The sequence below is a fragment of the Rhamphochromis sp. 'chilingali' genome (assembly GCF_963969265.1).
Source record: "Rhamphochromis sp. 'chilingali' genome assembly, chromosome: 11".
In the NCBI taxonomy this organism is placed as follows: Eukaryota; Metazoa; Chordata; class Actinopteri; order Cichliformes; family Cichlidae; genus Rhamphochromis; species Rhamphochromis sp. 'chilingali'.
Window position 1 is genome coordinate 19,914,299 of NC_137938.1, and position 18,050 is coordinate 19,932,348.

Sequence of the window (18,050 nt, forward strand, 5' to 3'; positions counted from 1 at the left end):
CCCGTGAACGATGTGCAGTTTTAATCAAAACTGTCAAGATAATTGAACACAATTACAGTAAATGCGAAAGTTGGAGACGATCTAATAGAGGTCCGAGGCCAGAACAATGCACCCTTTATATCTTCTGTAATAGTTTGTGTATATTAACTCTTAAGAAGTTAAAACATGTTGAATCCCGCGGGGGCTAAATTGCACTAGAGTGCACGGTAATTGTCTGATATGAGAAAGATAGAGAAAACTGTGGAGAGGTCCTTGTAAAACAAGCACTTAAAGCTGCAGTGAAATCTGTAAAACACAGACCGAGGACAGAATGAAGTCGGTCAACTTTTACGCACAAGTACATTTGCGGGAAAAGAAAAAGCAGAAAACTTTTTTTTAAGCTTGCGCTTCAGAACGCGAAAGGCTTCTGAAAAATGGAAAAGAAAGAGGAGTTTGAACGCACTTGGTCTACTACATCGCGGTGTTTGTTGCCTCTTGGTGGAGGCGGCGGAGGCGATGGCGAATAATTTGCCAAGCTTTTTATTTACTACGCAGCATCCCACATCGCCAGACACGGGTCATCATTCCTCCTTCTTTAAATTTATGGAATGTGATGTTCTGTAAAAATTTCAGTAAGTGGCCCCCTAATACCTCCTTCCCAATTCACTCTCATTTAACTTTACCTTCCTTCCGCTGTCTTTTATTATGGAGGGGGCGGTGGGGTGGATGAGGGAGGGGAGGTGGGAGGGTGGCGGTGGGGGAGTGGAGAGCTGTCTGAGGCGCTCTATTGATGACCTCACGGTAGTATGTGGCAGTGCGACGGGACGAAGCCGCTGATTGGTCGCCCGTGTCACAGCGGCACTTCAAAGCCGGAGAGGAGCCTACAATTGTGGAAGAATGGGCGGAACACATCATTGTATTGCACACCTCTAAAAAAACAGTGCTCTGATTCATAAATATAAAAAGATCCTCTGAGGAGGGCTGTGTTTTTGTGTGATGGCAACTTCACTTCTAGGGGTGAGTCTAAAGGACTTTCTTACTGGTTTAATTAGTTCTTGTCATTGTCCTGCGGAGGGGGATTAAACTTACATCGGTCGCAAAGTAGCAGCAAAGCCAGTGCGTTGGTTATATTTCCAGCAAGCGGTTTGTATGATAAAGACGAGGCTCTGTAAACTGCATATAGGCTGAGTTTGGCTGTCATCGGCGCTCAAAACACGCATGTTTTCCCTGCTGTCCCGTTTGGCATGCATTTGTAAGCGCCGTCTGACGCATTTCACTTGTCTACTTTCTGTTCATCCAGGTAGGAAATCAAGATAATCTTCTCTGTTGATTACCAAAACTTAAACAAAAATACAGCTTATTAGTCGTCTGCTGAAAAACAGGGAAACTGTTTCTACTTGAACGCTATTTCCCGATCCGAAAAGAATGCATTAAAATGCCTGTAATTAATCTGTGGAACTTGTAAGTCGCTTACATATTTTCTTGTCCTTTCAGGAGGAGCCGAGGTTAGGATCGACTCCTTTAGCCATGTTAGCTGCAACATGTAACAAAATAGGGAGTCCGAGCCCTTCACCGTCGACAATTTCGGATAACTCCTCGTCATTTGGAAAAGGTTTCCACCCGTGGAAAAGAGCCGCTGCGAGTAGCTGCAGTCTCGGATCCGGCCTGCCCGGTTTCGGGGTATCGCGTAATGGATCTGGCATCTCGGACTCTTTTGGCACCAACAGCTCCACCGGATCCAGTGCCTTTTCCCTCACGTCCGGTACCTCGTCTAGTTCACACTTTGGAAACGATTATTCGGTTTTCCAAGCGTCCGTGTCGAGCAGCTCTCAAGAGTCCAGCCACCAGCCGGTCTTCATCTCAAAAGTGCACACCTCAGTGGACAGTTTGCAGGGCATCTATCCGAGGATGAGCGTTGCGCATCCTTACGAGTCCTGGTTCAAATCGTCTCATCCCGGGATCCCCACGGGAGACGTTGGTACCACCGGAGCCTCTGCATGGTGGGATGTGGGAGCGGGATGGATTGACGTTCAGAACCCTAACGGAGCAGCAATACAGACGTCCTTACATTCCGGTGGACTCCAGACCTCCTTGCACTCTCCCCTGGGCGGATATAACTCTGATTACTCGAGTTTAAGTCACTCTGCTTTCAGTACAAGTCCATCTCCACACCTGTTGACAACCGGCCAACACCTGATGGACGGTTTCAAGCCGGTGTTATCCTCTTATCCCGACACAAGCCCCTCTCCTTTAACCGGGGCAGGAGGGACTATGCTCTCCGGGGGTCCACCTGCGTCTTTAGCGGGGTCTCCGAGGTCATCTGCCCGGCGGTACTCGGGAAGAGCCACCTGCGACTGTCCAAACTGCCAGGAGGCGGAGAGACTGGGACCGGCGGGCGCCAGCCTCCGGAGGAAAGGTCTCCACAGCTGTCACATTCCAGGCTGTGGGAAGGTTTACGGGAAAACCTCGCACCTAAAGGCGCATTTGAGGTGGCACACAGGCGAGAGGCCGTTTGTGTGCAACTGGCTCTTTTGCGGAAAAAGGTTCACTCGCTCCGACGAGCTCCAGCGACATTTACGCACACACACAGGGGAGAAGCGATTCGCTTGTCCGGTGTGCAACAAGAGATTTATGCGTAGCGATCACCTGAGTAAACACGTAAAAACTCACAGCGCCGGGGGATCTGCCGGCTCTGGCTCCGGGGGCAGCGGAGGGAAGAGGGGGAGTGATACCGACAGCGAGCACAGTGCACCGGGAAGCCCTCCATGCCATTCCCCAGACCTGTTGCACCCACCTGAGTCTGCCCAGGGAGTAGGCATGAACGGGCTCTAAAAAAAAAACTCCCCCAGTGAAGTGAAAACTGTAAAACAGCAAAGTGTCGTGATGGAATTGTCCGAGAGGACATGAAAGTGGACATACTTTGGTGCATCATCATTGTCATTTAATGATGTGTGACACACTGTGGGAAGGCACGATCAAAACTTTTTATGTTTCTTACTGTTTTTCTTTTGCAGCCCGATCCTGAATACGCCTGATGTTTTATTTGTCCGGTATAAGACGCGAAAGACAGAAAACACTGCTGTCAAAATTGTAGGGCCTGAAAAAGTTGAGCAACTGCTATCATGCATATTGTTGAAAACCAAACACTGGCACTTTATTATCGAGCAGGGGAATCTGTTGCTGTCAATGTGGATGGACTGCTCGATAGGAACAAATACCTGTAGAGTATGGCGGTGAGACACGGGAGTGATGATCCCATTAAATAAAGTGATAAAGGAAGAGCAGGTTTTTATATATATATATATATATATATATATATATATATATATATATATATATATATATATATATATATATATATATATATATATACATATATATATATATATATATATATATATATATATCACTGCTATTCTCTTCGCAGCCTACACTATGCGCCAACTTTATCACTAGGCCTGTTGAGGTTACTTAGACTTCGCTGCAAAATGTGTTGTATATAATTACAAATGTAGGTTAGAATAATTACAGCCCAGTGTAAAGGTGAGCAATGTATTTGTCCAGGAGACGATTTTGTATAGGTATTTCTAGCTGTATATGGACTCTAGTAAATATTTGAAAATATACGGAAATGTACTTGGATTTTCTTTGATATGATATAAAATGTATTGTGGGGAGTTATATTTAACCACGACTTTTTCTTGTATTTAGGGATCTATCATTAGGCGCACTTCGAATTTATTTGTAAAGTTTTGAAATCATTTACTGTTTACCCACTCGTTTAATTTAAGTAAGCATGTTGTAAAGTGATTTTAATTTTACAATGATATTTTTTTCTTTCTCTCTCTCTCTCTCTCTCCTTCTCTCTCTTACTCCGAGAATGGCTTTTTATGTGAGCCACTCAATAAAGTCAGTATGAAATCAGAAGCACCTGATCGACTCAGTTTGTCGGATTGCTGAGTCATTAAAAAAAATGTAAACGCCTAAAAGAAACTCATAAATTACACTTTGCCTTCATGTTACATTACAAGTCCGTGTGTTTGCTATTAATGTGAAAAACTGTTGAGTTTCGTGATCTCCGTAACGGCCTCCAGCAACACCAGGCCCTTGCTCGCAGCTTAATTTAAATTTCAATAATAAAATGTAACAATTATTTAGAAACGGGGAGAAAATTCAGTGTTATTTAAAAAGAAATCTATTTAGCTTGAAATAAGTCATTATCGTTTAAAAAAATCTGTTAAGCAGAAAAATTCAGCCTCTTAACTTTTCTGAGGACGCGGCTTTACCATTAAACCACGGTTTATGATGAGTTAATTTGCGTATAGTAAATACTCGCAGCAACACACTGTAATTAGCATTTTTATTTTGTATTTATCACTAGGCTACTATTCTTCTTTGTTTCATTCTTTATTTCCATCCAAATCTCCAGTATATTTTCATCCTCAGGTTTTTCCTTCTCACTGGTCATTCTTAAAACACTCGTTTTTCTTCCGTTTTTGTAAATGTTACTAATAAATGCACAGCAGGTTGAGTGCCTACGTTATTTATTTTTGTGTGTAAACATTTAGATCGTCTAATGAGGACAGCGCGCGTTCTTCTGCGGAAAGTTTTGTTTCCCTTCAGGCTGGACTTAATTTGACCTCATTTCAAGTCAGAAAATTACTTAAAATCAAGATTCGAAGCAAAAGCACAAGAAATCTGTGGACTTTTCCATTCAGATGTGCTCATTTACTTTACTTGCCTAACACAGAGACTTTTATTTCATTTAGTTGAACATCGTATTTCATGTCATTACAGCTGAAAATAGAGACCGTCTGTCTTTCTTTTTCTTTTTTCTCTTTCTGGTTTCTGGGTTTAAGGCGTCAAATTTTAAGAGCCGATTGTAACATACAGAGTGCGCACTGACGTAACATTTCCCATCTTCTAAACTGTTTTACAAAAAATAAAAAGTGATGCGTAGGGAAACTAATATAATAAAAACTGAATTATTCTGAGTTTTTTTTTCCTTCGGATCTCTGAGAAACAGCTTAATCTCTAAACTTCAGAAAGGAGGCTTTGAATTTAAAGCTCTGTAGCGCCATCCAGCGCTATTCTGCTCAACCGACAGTATTTAAAGACCAGCCCTGGATCATCCTGATCAGATTTAAAGCTCGGATTTCTTTTCACTTCGTAGAAAGCATATTGCGATGCCTTAAGCAATTCTGATATATAATCATATCTGATATTAAAGCATGGTTACATTTATAATTGTTGATGCCAGACCTGATTAAAAGTTTAGCCTCTGATTTCAGCTAATCGTCTAATAATGGATTATGCGCTTTTGTAAGTTTACCCACCTCGTCCTCGTGAAGTGTTACTGAATCTTCAGACAAAGTTTTGACTCGGACAGTTGTAAGACTCCTAAACATACTTTGTACTTGTAAACAAGGTTAAAGTGATCATTAAAAAAATAAAGTCCTTACACTCACAGCTGCTCCGTTTAGCAGTACACGAGGAAAGCTCATCAGAGTGACTGGATATTTTCTGGGTACATCAAGCTCACAGTCTCCAGGTGTTTTGCTGACATGATCTGAAAAAGACTCACAATAGCAAACAGACTCAGTTTCATCTGCTTTTCAATATTATTTTTAAATACTTCCACACTCATTTGCACATTTTCATACAAATAAAGTTGCTCTACTGTGGTCCAAGGATGAAAGAAAAATGAAACAGAGGAGTGCACAAATGATATATCCTGCTTTTACTGAGTTCATGAATCCCCAAAGTGCTTTGGCATGTGGGATTTGAATATAGAGATATTACAGCACTTACACAGCTTTAACCAAAGATTTTGTAGCTGATTTATATGTAGCTGGTCTGCTTAATAAATGTTTAGGCAGTCAAATTTCCCTTTAAGCATAAAATGTAGAACATTTTTTGTTTGTTTTTTAAATTCTGGCTCATTTAGGGTGAAAAGACTTCATGATTCAAATAAAGTAAACCTAAAACTGAGTTTTAAAAAAATAATATCATAATAATAACTAATTTTTAATTAGTCCAGCATTGTATTTGTGGCTTACCATATTACTGCAAGTTAAGTTTATAAAGTGATGCATCTTCATTTTTTTTTTTATTAAAATCGTTTTAAACATTTCAGTCAGAACACAACAGGCTTGTAGTTTTAAAAGCCGCCTCCAAAATAATCTAACCAGCCAAAAAGTGATCAGTTAATATGAGAGACTCATCTCAGCCAAACGTTTCAGTGCACCACTCCGTGTTGTCATACCATTAGCACCTTACTAGACTGTTGTTGCATCGCGTGGTCCTCAGAGGAACGTCCCACCGCTGGCCTCATTTGAATTAAGCTGGCCACAGGAAGTGCACGCATGCCAGGATGAAGAGGATGGGCCTGCCAACTGTGGATGAAGGCCACAATAACAGCTATGGTCAGAGCACACAGTGTGTTGGCAGCCAAGTTTATCGTTGATCCGGTTACCTAGAAAACAGGAAAGAAATAATATTATGCCAATGATGCTAAAAATTAGCATCGATTTATGATTTTAGGGTTGTTTAATGAATCTAAAGCCAAATCTTTTGGAGGATAGATAGATAGATAGATAGATAGATAGATAGATAGATAGATAGATAGATAGATAGATAGATAGATAGATAGATAGATAGATAGATAGATAGATAGATAGATAGATAGATAGATAGATAGATAGATAGATAGATAGATAGATAGATAGATAGATAGATAGATAGATGAGTGAATGAGAAATAATATTTTATCTGTAAGGTAAATTTCTGTTTTCCAGAAACAGACAAAAGTATGTACAACTTTAGAGAAATAGGAATGATCACCTATAGTACAGACAAGGTTCTTGATTTGACGTTTTTCATTTCTACTTAATGAACATTTGAGCCATAAGTGAGATCTGAGCCACAACCCTCCATTTTTTCTTGTAATCAAATGGCGAAACTTCCATAAAAAACTTAACCAAAGCTTCGTCTTTACTGTCATTGGACAGCAATTACTGGCTTTTAAAAAGAAAATGCCAGATTGGAAGTCATGTACCTTTTCAAATCTGTTACTCCCTGTATTTCAATACTTCATGCTTGAAAATAATTTAATTAGCTTTATTTTTCTCTTACAACCACTATTTACCTAAACCTTGAAAATCACAGATTTGTGTTTCATATAATCTCATCAGAGCAGTTTTGGATCATTAAAAACATCAACATAAAAACAACTTTACCCAACTTCATTGTTTGAAACAACACACGCTGGCTCACCAGTTGTACGGTAGAGAAATGGCTCCATCAAGTGGCACGATATTGTAAACATTAGACATCCACTTTAATTCGGATTTCTAAACTCAAGTATCTTAAATTAACCGTGTCACACAATCAAGCTAAATATATATTCCAAATGAAAAGACTCTTGAGAAACTACAGATTGTAAAATGCCCAGTGAAGACCTTTGCAGGCAGTGTAGGCTACAGACTTTTTCGTCCATATATTTTGGACAATTATTATTTTTTTTGCCAAAAAGCCCCAGATGCGATTGAACGGCGGTCTTTGCGTTTTAATTCAAGGGGTTTTAAGTATTGCTGTTTAGGAACCGCAGCTATTTCTGTACACAGTCCTCAATTTTAACAGGCTTAAAAATAATTGGACTATTGACTGACAAGCATGCAGCTCAAACCTGTTTCCTGATTTCATCACAGATTAAGCAGATAAAAGATCTGGAGTTGATTCCTGTTGAACCTGTATTTTGTATCTTTTCACTGGAGCTCTTAATAGAGTGTGCAAAGAGATGTTGGTGATAGTGAAAAAGACAATAATTAGATTGAAAAAACAAAGTAAACCAACCCGATTGGCAGCCGAAACTTTAGGAGGGGCCAAATCAACAATCATACAACAAAGGAATGCACTGGCCAGCTCAACAACATCAAAAGGCCTGAAAGACCAAAGAAGACAACAAAATTGCACAACTTCCCAACATCCAAGTTAAGAACAAGAAGGTAGGAGTGCCACTGTCAAGGTCTCTACATTTACATTAATACCTTTATTAATGTAAATACCAAGAGTTAACAACATGATGCAAGCCACTGGTTACACTGAAGAACAAGAAAGCCTCAAAGTGAAAACAAACAAACAAAAAACATAAATATATTGTACAACATCCATCCATCTGTTTTCTTCCACTTGTCTAATTCAGGGTTGCCCATTCCAGCTACCATAGGACAAGAGGTGTGGTACACTCTGGACAGGTTACCAAGTTAATCTGTGCAAAGTTTTTTTGTTTTGTGCAGACAGACAACTATTCACACCGATGGGCAGTTTTGAGTCACCATATATGAAGGAGAATGCACTACATTTCAGTAAAATAGAAACATGAATATATAGCATGAATATGCTATATATAACAGGTTTGCAAATGCTTGCTACTTAGACCTATACACTCTGTATCAGCAGATGATTATTACCCACAGCGAAATCCAAGCTACAGCAACCAAAGGCCGTTTCTTTTTTTACTTCCAGTGTCATAATCTACTCAAGAGTGCTTATTGCATTCCTGGAGAATTGCTTGAGGATGAAAGAGCTTACATCAGAGACCACAGGCCAGTCGAACAGTTCTGAAGGAACATTTCAGCTTTAGCAGGATATTCAGTAACAACAACAATAACAGCCGGAAGATTCCTCAAGTTGTAACTTACATACACGTCTACTACCGAGCTCTGCCCTTATCTTTTTTTATATGAGCGCTAAATCATCAGTGTAAGTTACACTGTAACTTATCCTTAAGTTTGTGCTAACGATTAAGCTCCTTTTATGTTGTTACTCGAAATGCAGCGATAAAATGCCACAGTGAAGACCATGAAAAAACAGCAAACACATTCAGTAAACTGAGAAGCAAGAGAAATGGTAGGTTTTTCTGTTGTTTTTGGCTTAACTATACACTGCGTGACTTTCACGCGTTGCAACCATGTACAAAAAATATATATATATAATATATATATATAAATACATAAAACCAGTTATGCTTCTTCAGGCTGTGTAAATTAACCTTATTTCATGTCGGTGCACCAGCCTGTCTAATATGTTTTTGCAACCCCTATAGCGCTTATCAGTCAAGTCACACTTACATCGAAACCACGAGTATCGCTCAGTTTCATGCGTGCGTAAACACTGTGTTGCATTGTGGATATTGTAGGCACTGTCTACCTAAGGCCACTCCTCCTCCGGGATTCCGGTAATAATTTAAACTTCCAGTCCCAAAATGCTTAGTGGCCAAAGGCAAATAGACTAAGAAGAAGCTGTGACGTGAGGAGGTCGGGGTTCTCGTTTTCACGCCCTAAAAAGCAGCGCTGATGATACTGGATTGACCTCTTTTCTAGCCAAAGAGCTGAAGGAAATCTACAAACATCTCGTGCTGACGGTTAGATCAAACTTTGATTTCTTTGTCTCGTATCTAATAGTTTTTCGTCTTGGTGTTAATATTAGGAGCACTCAGATGAACAGCCGAGGCGTTAGACTTTATGACTTTGTCGCTACTCAGTGAAGTCTACACCTGTTCAGGTGCGAAAATGGCAGTGACGCGTGTCTTGATGTTGTAGATGTGTTTAGAGAAGCTGGAGCTGAGGGACTTTGTGTTAAAGTGTTTCTGATCGGATTGTGAATGAATCAAAGATTTGCTTGATAGTGTTTTCATCTGATCAGAGGGGAAAAAATAATGTTCGCGTGAATTTAATTGGAGCTGTTTGCTCAGCCTCGAATAATAATGGAAAGGAAATGCAATGCAGATCAAGTAAAGCAGTGTTTCTTCGGAAAATACACGGTCTGTAGTACAATAGGACTGGACTTTGATCATAGGAAGAAGCTCTTTGTGAAGTGACTAGTGTGTCATAGGCTTGACAAGACCAACCTGTTTTTGTGCACTGGTGTAAGAAACCACATTATTAATGACTGACTCACTGTGACAACTATTGAATGGGTAGTGTCATTTTACGCAAACAAGTAACAAACTGAAGAGTTCAGACAGTTTGGAGCAGCTTTCTGTAACAGACTGAAGCTCCGCCGAAACCCTGGGGCCCATTCTGCCTGACGAAACACCTGTGAGACAGAACAAAGCTGTAGCTTTACTTTTATTGTGAAGGTTGTTGCCACCTGTCACAACACTTTCAAATTCATCTATATTTACAGATATTTGTAGGGCTGCCACTTGCTTTTATATTAAATCCAAACTGGAAGTAAAATAATGGTATCCCATTAATAAAGTCTTAATAGTGGGGTAATATTGTGGAAATAAAGAGACAGTAGCTACATAATACAATTTAATTAGCGTTTAATTACCAAGTTAGAGTTTGAGATCAAGCATGGTTTTCAGCAGAATTATATTAGACAGAAATGTGTATAATGGGATAATAACTAGATGTAATAATATGGAAACAAGTGCCAAGAACTTTTTAATTCCAAATATTTACACAGAAATTATAATTTTCTTGCACAGAGGTTATATTTTTTTAACAGTACCATACTCTTTTTAACTGTCTTTGCCTTACAGCAAACATTTGCTTTTGTTATTAAGCTGTTATTTACATTTCAGTCTAATATCATCCAGCTAAAAGCATCCTCTAATACCAAGGTATTTCTTAGTTATTATCTTCATAATTAAATTGTATAGCTTGATTATTATATCCTTAGTTCCAGATTATTTCTTGTTTTGTTTGAAAAAAAAAAGCAAATATTCAAATGTTTATAAATATTTCGCTTTAGTAGTGACTTAATTGTCATCTGATTGCTGTTCATTTTCTGATGAGCAGCTGATTTGCACTGGGATTCCTATTATATTGTTTGAGGAGTAATGTAATTACGCCCCAAAATAATGAATCCATGTTTATGTTTACAGATGAAAATATGGCAGCTGGAAGAACCAGGTCCTTCCGTCGTGTTGGGAGTCTCATGCGGAGTAAATCCGAGGGCACCCTGATTGATCTGACTGACAGCGCCCCACCCAGCAATAACTTGAATGGTAAAAAGCTCAGTTTCAAGCTTAAGTGACCTGTGCTTTGAATTTGAACATGTGGTAATAATGTTAACCCCCATCTCAATTTTCACAGGTGGGCTCGTGTCAGGACAGACACAAAACTCTGACTGGACATTTTTGCAGTCAAACGTTTCACTTTCATCTCCGACTAAAAATCCTTTTTGGAACAAGATATCTGCGTCAAACCCTTTCTTAGAAGATATTGTACACATCGGCACAGACAAGCATAGTTTTGATTCATCAGATTTACATGAAGACCATAAAGGGCATCAGTACACAAGTAACGACGATGCCATCAGCACTTCTTCCGATGAAGGCAACGTGAGCAACTTTCTGGAGAGCAGACAGAACATCAGCAACAAGTCTGGGAGATGGAGGAGTACTTCACACATCATGGATGATATAGAAAGAAAGGTGCTGAGACAGGAGAACACCTTCGCACCTCCCGTGCCGGTGCTGAGTCCAGATTTTGAGTGGCTAAAGAATGACAGAGAGGCCTATAAAATGGCTTGGCTGAGCCATAGGCAGCTAACACGCTCATGCCTGGACCTGAATGTGATTAGCCAGAGCCCTGGATGGGCTCAGACCCAGGCCACTAACTTTCAAGTTATCTGCAAGATTGGCCACGCTGGTGGCTCAGTACAGTTACCGGAGTCAGGAATTACCATCCATATACCAGAAGGACATGTTCCTCCTGGAGAAGTCCAGGAAGTTACACTCAAAGCAGTGCTAAATCCTCCCCCTGGACTCAACAACAACTACATGACAACCATGAGTCCCCTCGTTGAGGTGGTTCTCAGCAACATCAACACAAAGGAAACTTTGTCCCTGGAGATGAAACTGTCAGGAGAGGTGAAGAGTGATGATTCAAGTCAGGTGATGACCACTTTATACGGGCTGGTGTCCAACAAAAGAACAGGCCCTTACAACAGATTGAATGACTGTTACGTTCACAAGAATACGATGCAGTTGAAGCTCCAGGATCTGAAGACACACTTTTTTGTGATTGCAGTTGCAGAGGCCTCTGCACTGCAGTCCCCTGCTACATCAGTCTGGGATTACCTTGACCGCAAAATCACTGTCGCAGTTTATGGTCCCAGATACATCCACCCATCATTTAAGATCGTGATAGTTGTCTGTTGCCATGAGGACGTTCCACCAAAGCTCCCGTTTTCTGATATCTGCAGAGGCAACAAATACCTGCCTCCTGTTGTGCTGCAACTTTGGGGAAAACATCGCTTTAAACCAGACAAGCTCAGCAACCTTCATGTTGAAGTCGGCATTACTGACTCGATGTTTAAAATCAAAGCTGAAGACAAACTGAAAGAAGTGAGAGAAAGTCAGCTGAAAATAGGGACAGTTTTGCATCTGCCCATTGCATTATCTAGTTCTGGTAATGCAGACATGACCCCTTTTAAACTAGATTTACAAGTGAAGGAATCAAACAGTTCAGCTATTGCAGATTTTCAGGTGCCTTCCCCTCCTGCTGCACCCATCAGATCAGAAAAGCGAGCGACCAGACAGATAGAAAGGCCGGTCAAAATGATAAAACCTATTCCCATCACTGAGGAATGTCATTCAAATTTACCAGAATTCACAGACAGGCCTGTGAACTTGCAGTGCTACGGTGTGGCCCTAAAGTCTGTCTTTCGTCAGCCACGTGTAGAATATCTCCTGGAGTACTTCAAGGGTGACACAGTGGCTCTCCTTTCCAGAAATCCAGTTAAGTCTGTGGGAAACTCAAAAGTCAAAGAGTGGTATATCGGATTCCTCCGAGGGAAGACTGGTTTGATTCACTGCAAAAACATCAAACTCATAACTAGGGACCAGGTGATGGACTTCTATGACATTGAAGTGACCACAGAAGTCCTTCTGGAGAACATGACGAAGCCCTTTAAGAAACTTACTTACATGTACTCTGCCATCCAGACACTGGTCACCGAGCACATTACCAGCTGGAGATGTTTTGCAGATGCTTTAGGGTATACCAAGCTGCCTCAGGACGCACTCATACGGAGGCATGCTGAAACTGAGCCCGATAAAGTGGCGTGCATTCTGGAGAAGCTGAAGGAAGACTGCCACACTGTGAGGGGCAGGAAGTTTCTGCATGAACTCATCGTTGTAAGTACAGGAAGTAAATAGTGGCCTTGTTTTTGGTCCATTTTCATTATGCTTGCAACATGCTAGGTTCATCCCGATGTCACGTTCCCCAGTGTCAGGTTAGCAGCTATAGTGGCTGCCTAATACTCATGCTGCCTTATCTTAGATCAATGCTGAGTGTTTGTGTTTTTCCTCTGGTCTATAATACAGTTTATCAATATATGTTTTTTTTTGTCTTTGTATGTTGACTAATCTTTGAGTTACTAGCTATAAAGACTTTTCTTCTCTTTAACGTCATGAACTAGCAGGCAAAAAAATCCACCAGAAATTTGCATTTAAGTCCTATTTCCGGAAAAATGTGACCTAATTACAAAAAAAATCCACAAACCTCATTTGATGTTGGAACTATTTTCTGTCTAAAAACTACAGACTTCACACTGTGAAAAAGTCAGCATGGATCTACCCGACCTGGAACTACATCCCCCTCCGCTCACCTGAGCAACATTAGGTCGCTGCAGGCTTCCTTTACCTGACAGCTTTGGGATGAACTATTCCTTTAAAATCCCCTCTGCTTTGCCTCACACTGTACTCTCTAATTGCTTTCATTATAGCTAATTTGTATTTTTAATATGGTTGTCAAGGGCCTGCTGAGGATGGATTCAGTGAGTCTTGTTGCCCAGGTCATACAGAACACTGTCATTCTGTCCACCGCCGTGGAACTGGGAATTCGATGGCGGGAGCTCGCTGAGAAAATGGGAAAGTTCTCAAGCACACAAATAGCTACGCATGAAGCACCACATCGAGGGAAGAACGGTGAAGTCGGTCCCCAGGTCAGTTAAATGTTTTGTTTTAGGAAAGTTATTCGAAGTTTCACATCTGACAATTAAAAAAAGAATAACGATGTGTTCTGTTTCAGTCAATGTGGAAGCCTGCCTATGACTTTCTGTACTCCTGGAGTCTTCGCTATGGAGATAGCTACAAGGACCTAATCCAGGATCTGCACCTGGCCCTGGACAAAATGAAAAACCCTGCCACGAGACATTGGAGGCACCTGACCGGTGTGCTCGTCACAGTGAACTGCCTCGATGTCTTTCGAGCCTCTGCTTACCCAAAAGCCTAAACCTCCTCTTCCAGCAATCAAAACATCTTTTGTTACAAGGTGGTGAGGTCATGTTACATATCTTTTCTGGTTGTCTTGTGGCTTTGCTTACTTTGTCTCGATGTTCATTTTCTGCACAGAGCATTAGAACTCACACAGCTACATTATATATTAGAACAGCTAACACACTGTTGAGAAAAATATGAGAAAATTAAAGTGTGATGTCTGTTATAGTGAAATGCCACATGTCGTTAAAGTTAATTTTCCTTCTGTCAAATCTCCATGAGGTTAGCCAACTACCATCAGGTGTCCTGGGTATTAACAATGCTCCTGATGTGTAATTATTTGTCAGATAAAAGATAAAAGCTGCTCATGAGTCAGTTAAAACAACTAAATAAAAGCAGAATGAGTCCAGAGGCACTCTGTTGGTTAAAATTATTTACAAAAAATAATATTACAGTTACACAAATCCATCCTCTATCGTTGATATGCGAAAAGGGTTTTTTGTTTTTTCCTCCAACTATGTCATCTTTCTATAACTTTTCTATAAATGTTTCCAAAATTCTAACCAGCAGAGTGCCTCAGGACTCCTTCTGCTTTATTTGTTTGTCTTTTTATTCCATTGCCTTTCAGTCGAAAGGTAATTTTACACAAATTTGTATTATTAAAAATACATTCCCAATACATGTGCTGTTTCTACACCTTTCAAGACGCTTCCACCAACAGTTTTTGCATAGTTATTGTAACCAATAATTGGTGAGTTCTCTGAAACAGGATCCACAGCAAGGCTCCTCTAAGTGTTTGTATCAGTGGAGTTTAAAAAAAGTTTAAGGCTTTTCTGTAATATAATGTAAAGTAGCTGCATGAAACCGATAAATGTGAACACTGTTGCAAAAAAAAGAAAAGAAAGAAATCTAGGGTTGCATTTCTGAGTCCGTGAATGAAGTGTTAGGTCTGCGTGCTGAAAATAAAAACGCACGACCAAAGTCAAAGTACCTTGATGGCAGTAAATAAACTGTTAAGGAGCTACTATAATGTAACTTAAACTGTTGTTTTCTTAAATATTAGTGCTATTTTTCTAATGTAATGTAATATTTTAGACATGCACAAAAACAGTACTTTTATAATGTATACATTGTAATTGCAGTGTGTTCATAATTCATAATGTAATGTTGGGTTTTTTTGTCAAATGGAGAGTGGTGCCATGTACAGTACACACTGCCTTCAGTCTTTGATACCACGTTGTATGTAAAAAGAAAAAAGAAAAAAAGAAAGAAGAATAAGATGTGAATAAATATAAAAATATATAAATCTATTGTGATCATCTTTTGTTTTAATATACAGGTACAGAACTCCGATGATTGCATCATAACAGTAAGGTCTTTGTGCATCCCAGTGATGAAAATAGACAGACAGATAAAGATAGATATTTTAACAATATTTGAATACTTCAAAGCTTATATGTGTCTCCTGTTTTTCCAGTTTTAATGAAGTCAAACGACACATCTTGTGTGTCAGTGTTTTCCATTGATCTTCTCTTGCTGTTTGCTTTTACCTGTTTGTTTAAGCTAGTTTCAGTCGAAAGCATTATGTGCCAGTTCTCAGTTAAACAGAGAGCAGAGAACGCTGAATTGACTTTCCTTTTGCTCACTGATTACAGTGCGGGAAAAGTAAATCAAGACAGGAAAGTGGTATCAGGCAGCAGAGTGAAGTGCTGAGGTGATTGTATAAGATGCAACAATGCTTTTTCTAAGGACTGATAAACCTGCATAATATTAATTTAGCAGGACAAATGTTACAGGTAACATTAGGAACAAAAGACACAAATATCTATTGCAGACAATCACAAGGCAGCAACTTAATGCATTTCAACATGTAGACATGGTCAAGATGACCTGCTGAAGTTCAAACTGAGCACCAGAATGGGGAAGAAAGATGATTTAAGAGACTTTTAATGTAGCATGGTAGTTAGCATCTATGAAAGCACAACATAGAAGCAGATGGGCTACCGTAGAAGACGCCGTCAGCTAAAAACAAGAAACTATGGCTACACAAGGGGTCACTAAAACTGAACAATAGAAGACTGGAAAAATGTTGCCTGGTCTCATGAGTCTGAGTTTTTGATGAGGTCAAATAACAAAGCACCATCCTTTTATGACCACAATGTTCTCATCTTTTGATGGCTGCTTCCAGATGGATAACCATATCTTGCCACATCTCAAAGCAAAGATCATCTCAAACTGGCTTCTTCAACACAACCATGAGCTCACTGTTTTCAACTAGACTCCACAATCACCATCACGGATGTGCAGCTGACAGATCTGCAGGAACTGTGTAATGCTATCATGTCAATATGGACCCAAATCTCTGAGGAATGTTTCCAGCAGCTTATTGAATCTGTGGCACAAAGAATTACGGCACCTCTGATGGTGAAAAGTGAAACCACACAGCCTACTTTTGTATGCATCAGATTATTTTTCATAGTAACACCACACAAGCCTTATCCCCCATTTTCAGTAGTGCTACCACTTCATAGAAAAGAAGCTTTTTCTTTAAGATTAATCAAACTTTGTTGTTTCTTCTAAAAAAAGAAAAAAACATTCATTCAGGTCAAATCACCAAGACAGTGGGACAGTGAGGAAATCAAAACTCACAGCATATTTGAAAAACAGTCAAATTCTTCATAGAAAAACACTCAAATTATCCCCAGAGACAAGAATGGCCCCAGATAGAACTAAAGGTTTAGTAACACATTTTAAATTTGACATGCTTATTTTGAGAAGACCAGAATATTTGATCCCCACGGCTATTTTTAAAGCGCTGCTCTGTGCACACTTCATCCTTCATTAGGAAATGGGACAAAAGGTTCCCTGTTTTAGTCATAATAACCACTGGTAGGTCCAGAGAAATGATTTCTCTGTGAGATTATCTCCACGATCCTTGGGTTCAAGCATTCGATCCTTTTAAAAAAGCAATAATGTGAGCTATAATGAAACATTTGTAATTAAATATCCATAAACATACTAGTTATTGACTAATGTGATGTGTTCAGGACACAGAATGACTCATCCAATTAATATAGGAAGTAGATGCATTCAGAGTGTACCAATTACAAATGAGCCCTACAGAACTTAAACAGGGCTAAAAATATGCAAAACTGTGAAATAATATAGTGGTTTAGTCTTTATTATATACACACATATATATATATTGGATAACAAATGCTTTTTATAGACATTTTTTAGTCATTTAATAGTGAAGGATGTGCTTCAGATTTGGTGTCTCAACAGGAAATGTTGTAAAGTCTGTGCTGATTCTATCACAGTGAAGTGATTCAACAATTAAAGTGTTCCAGTTTGAAAATGGACAGTGTGTTTTCGAGTCCCTGTTTTTAAGGTGCGCTGAGGCGTTAAACTTTGAAGCTAACACGATGTGACCACTTTTGTTTTGGGAGTCTTTTATAGCAGCAGTGTGACAGTGCAGATAACAGTTTATAGCATTCAAATCGATGCACGTCAGAGTCTTTTTCTTATGTTTGCAAACTAGCTCATACTTCTCCTATGAATTAACTGCAGGCCGACAATAAAACTACAGTTTATGATCCATAAAATGAGACTTTGTTCCAGTAATTTGCCCCGATCATTCACACCGTCTTCTGCTTTGTTTCACTCAAAACTCAGAGCCCACAGGAGCTACTAAGTGCTTCTCATTAGATATCAGCACATCAAGAAGTCTTTGTCACTGACACCCTGGCCAAAACTCTGTGCAAAGTCCTGCTCATAAGTCAGAACATTTTCAACTGTGTCAAGGAAGACGGTGTTAAGCTCCTTGGAGTTGTAG

At 39.7% G+C, this 18,050-nt stretch overlaps 2 protein-coding genes across 5 annotated transcripts; both read left to right on the forward strand.

The window, feature by feature from the left end:
* The first annotated feature begins 841 nt into the window (after nucleotides 1-841).
* Nucleotides 842-3,603, forward strand: sp8b (sp8 transcription factor b). Of its 2 annotated transcripts, none has more exons than XM_080896350.1 (2): nucleotides 842-996; nucleotides 1,474-3,603. In XM_080896350.1, the coding sequence occupies exons 1-2, from the start codon at nucleotides 976-978 to the stop codon at nucleotides 2,809-2,811; spliced, it is 1,359 nt and encodes a 452-aa protein (XP_080752476.1). In that variant the 5' UTR covers nucleotides 842-975; the 3' UTR covers nucleotides 2,812-3,603. The 2 variants fall into 2 exon arrangements, with proteins under 2 accessions (XP_080752476.1, XP_080752477.1); XM_080896351.1 differs by lacking the exon at nucleotides 842-996 and adding an exon at nucleotides 1,003-1,279.
* Nucleotides 3,604-9,269: 5,666 nt separating this feature from the next.
* Nucleotides 9,270-15,496, forward strand: macc1 (MET transcriptional regulator MACC1; the record flags this gene model as incomplete). Of its 3 annotated transcripts, none has more annotated exons than XM_080896604.1 (5): nucleotides 9,270-9,403; nucleotides 10,874-10,996; nucleotides 11,085-13,132; nucleotides 13,753-13,941; nucleotides 14,028-15,496. In XM_080896604.1, 4 exons carry the CDS (start codon nucleotides 10,882-10,884, stop codon nucleotides 14,229-14,231), a joined length of 2,556 nt encoding a protein of 851 aa, XP_080752730.1. In that variant the 3' UTR covers nucleotides 14,232-15,496. The 3 variants fall into 3 exon arrangements, with proteins under 3 accessions (XP_080752730.1, XP_080752731.1, XP_080752729.1); XM_080896605.1 differs by lacking the exon at nucleotides 9,270-9,403 and adding an exon at nucleotides 9,512-9,543; XM_080896603.1 differs by lacking the exon at nucleotides 9,270-9,403 and having other exon boundaries at nucleotides 10,864-10,996.
* Nucleotides 15,497-18,050: the final 2,554 nt, after the last annotated feature.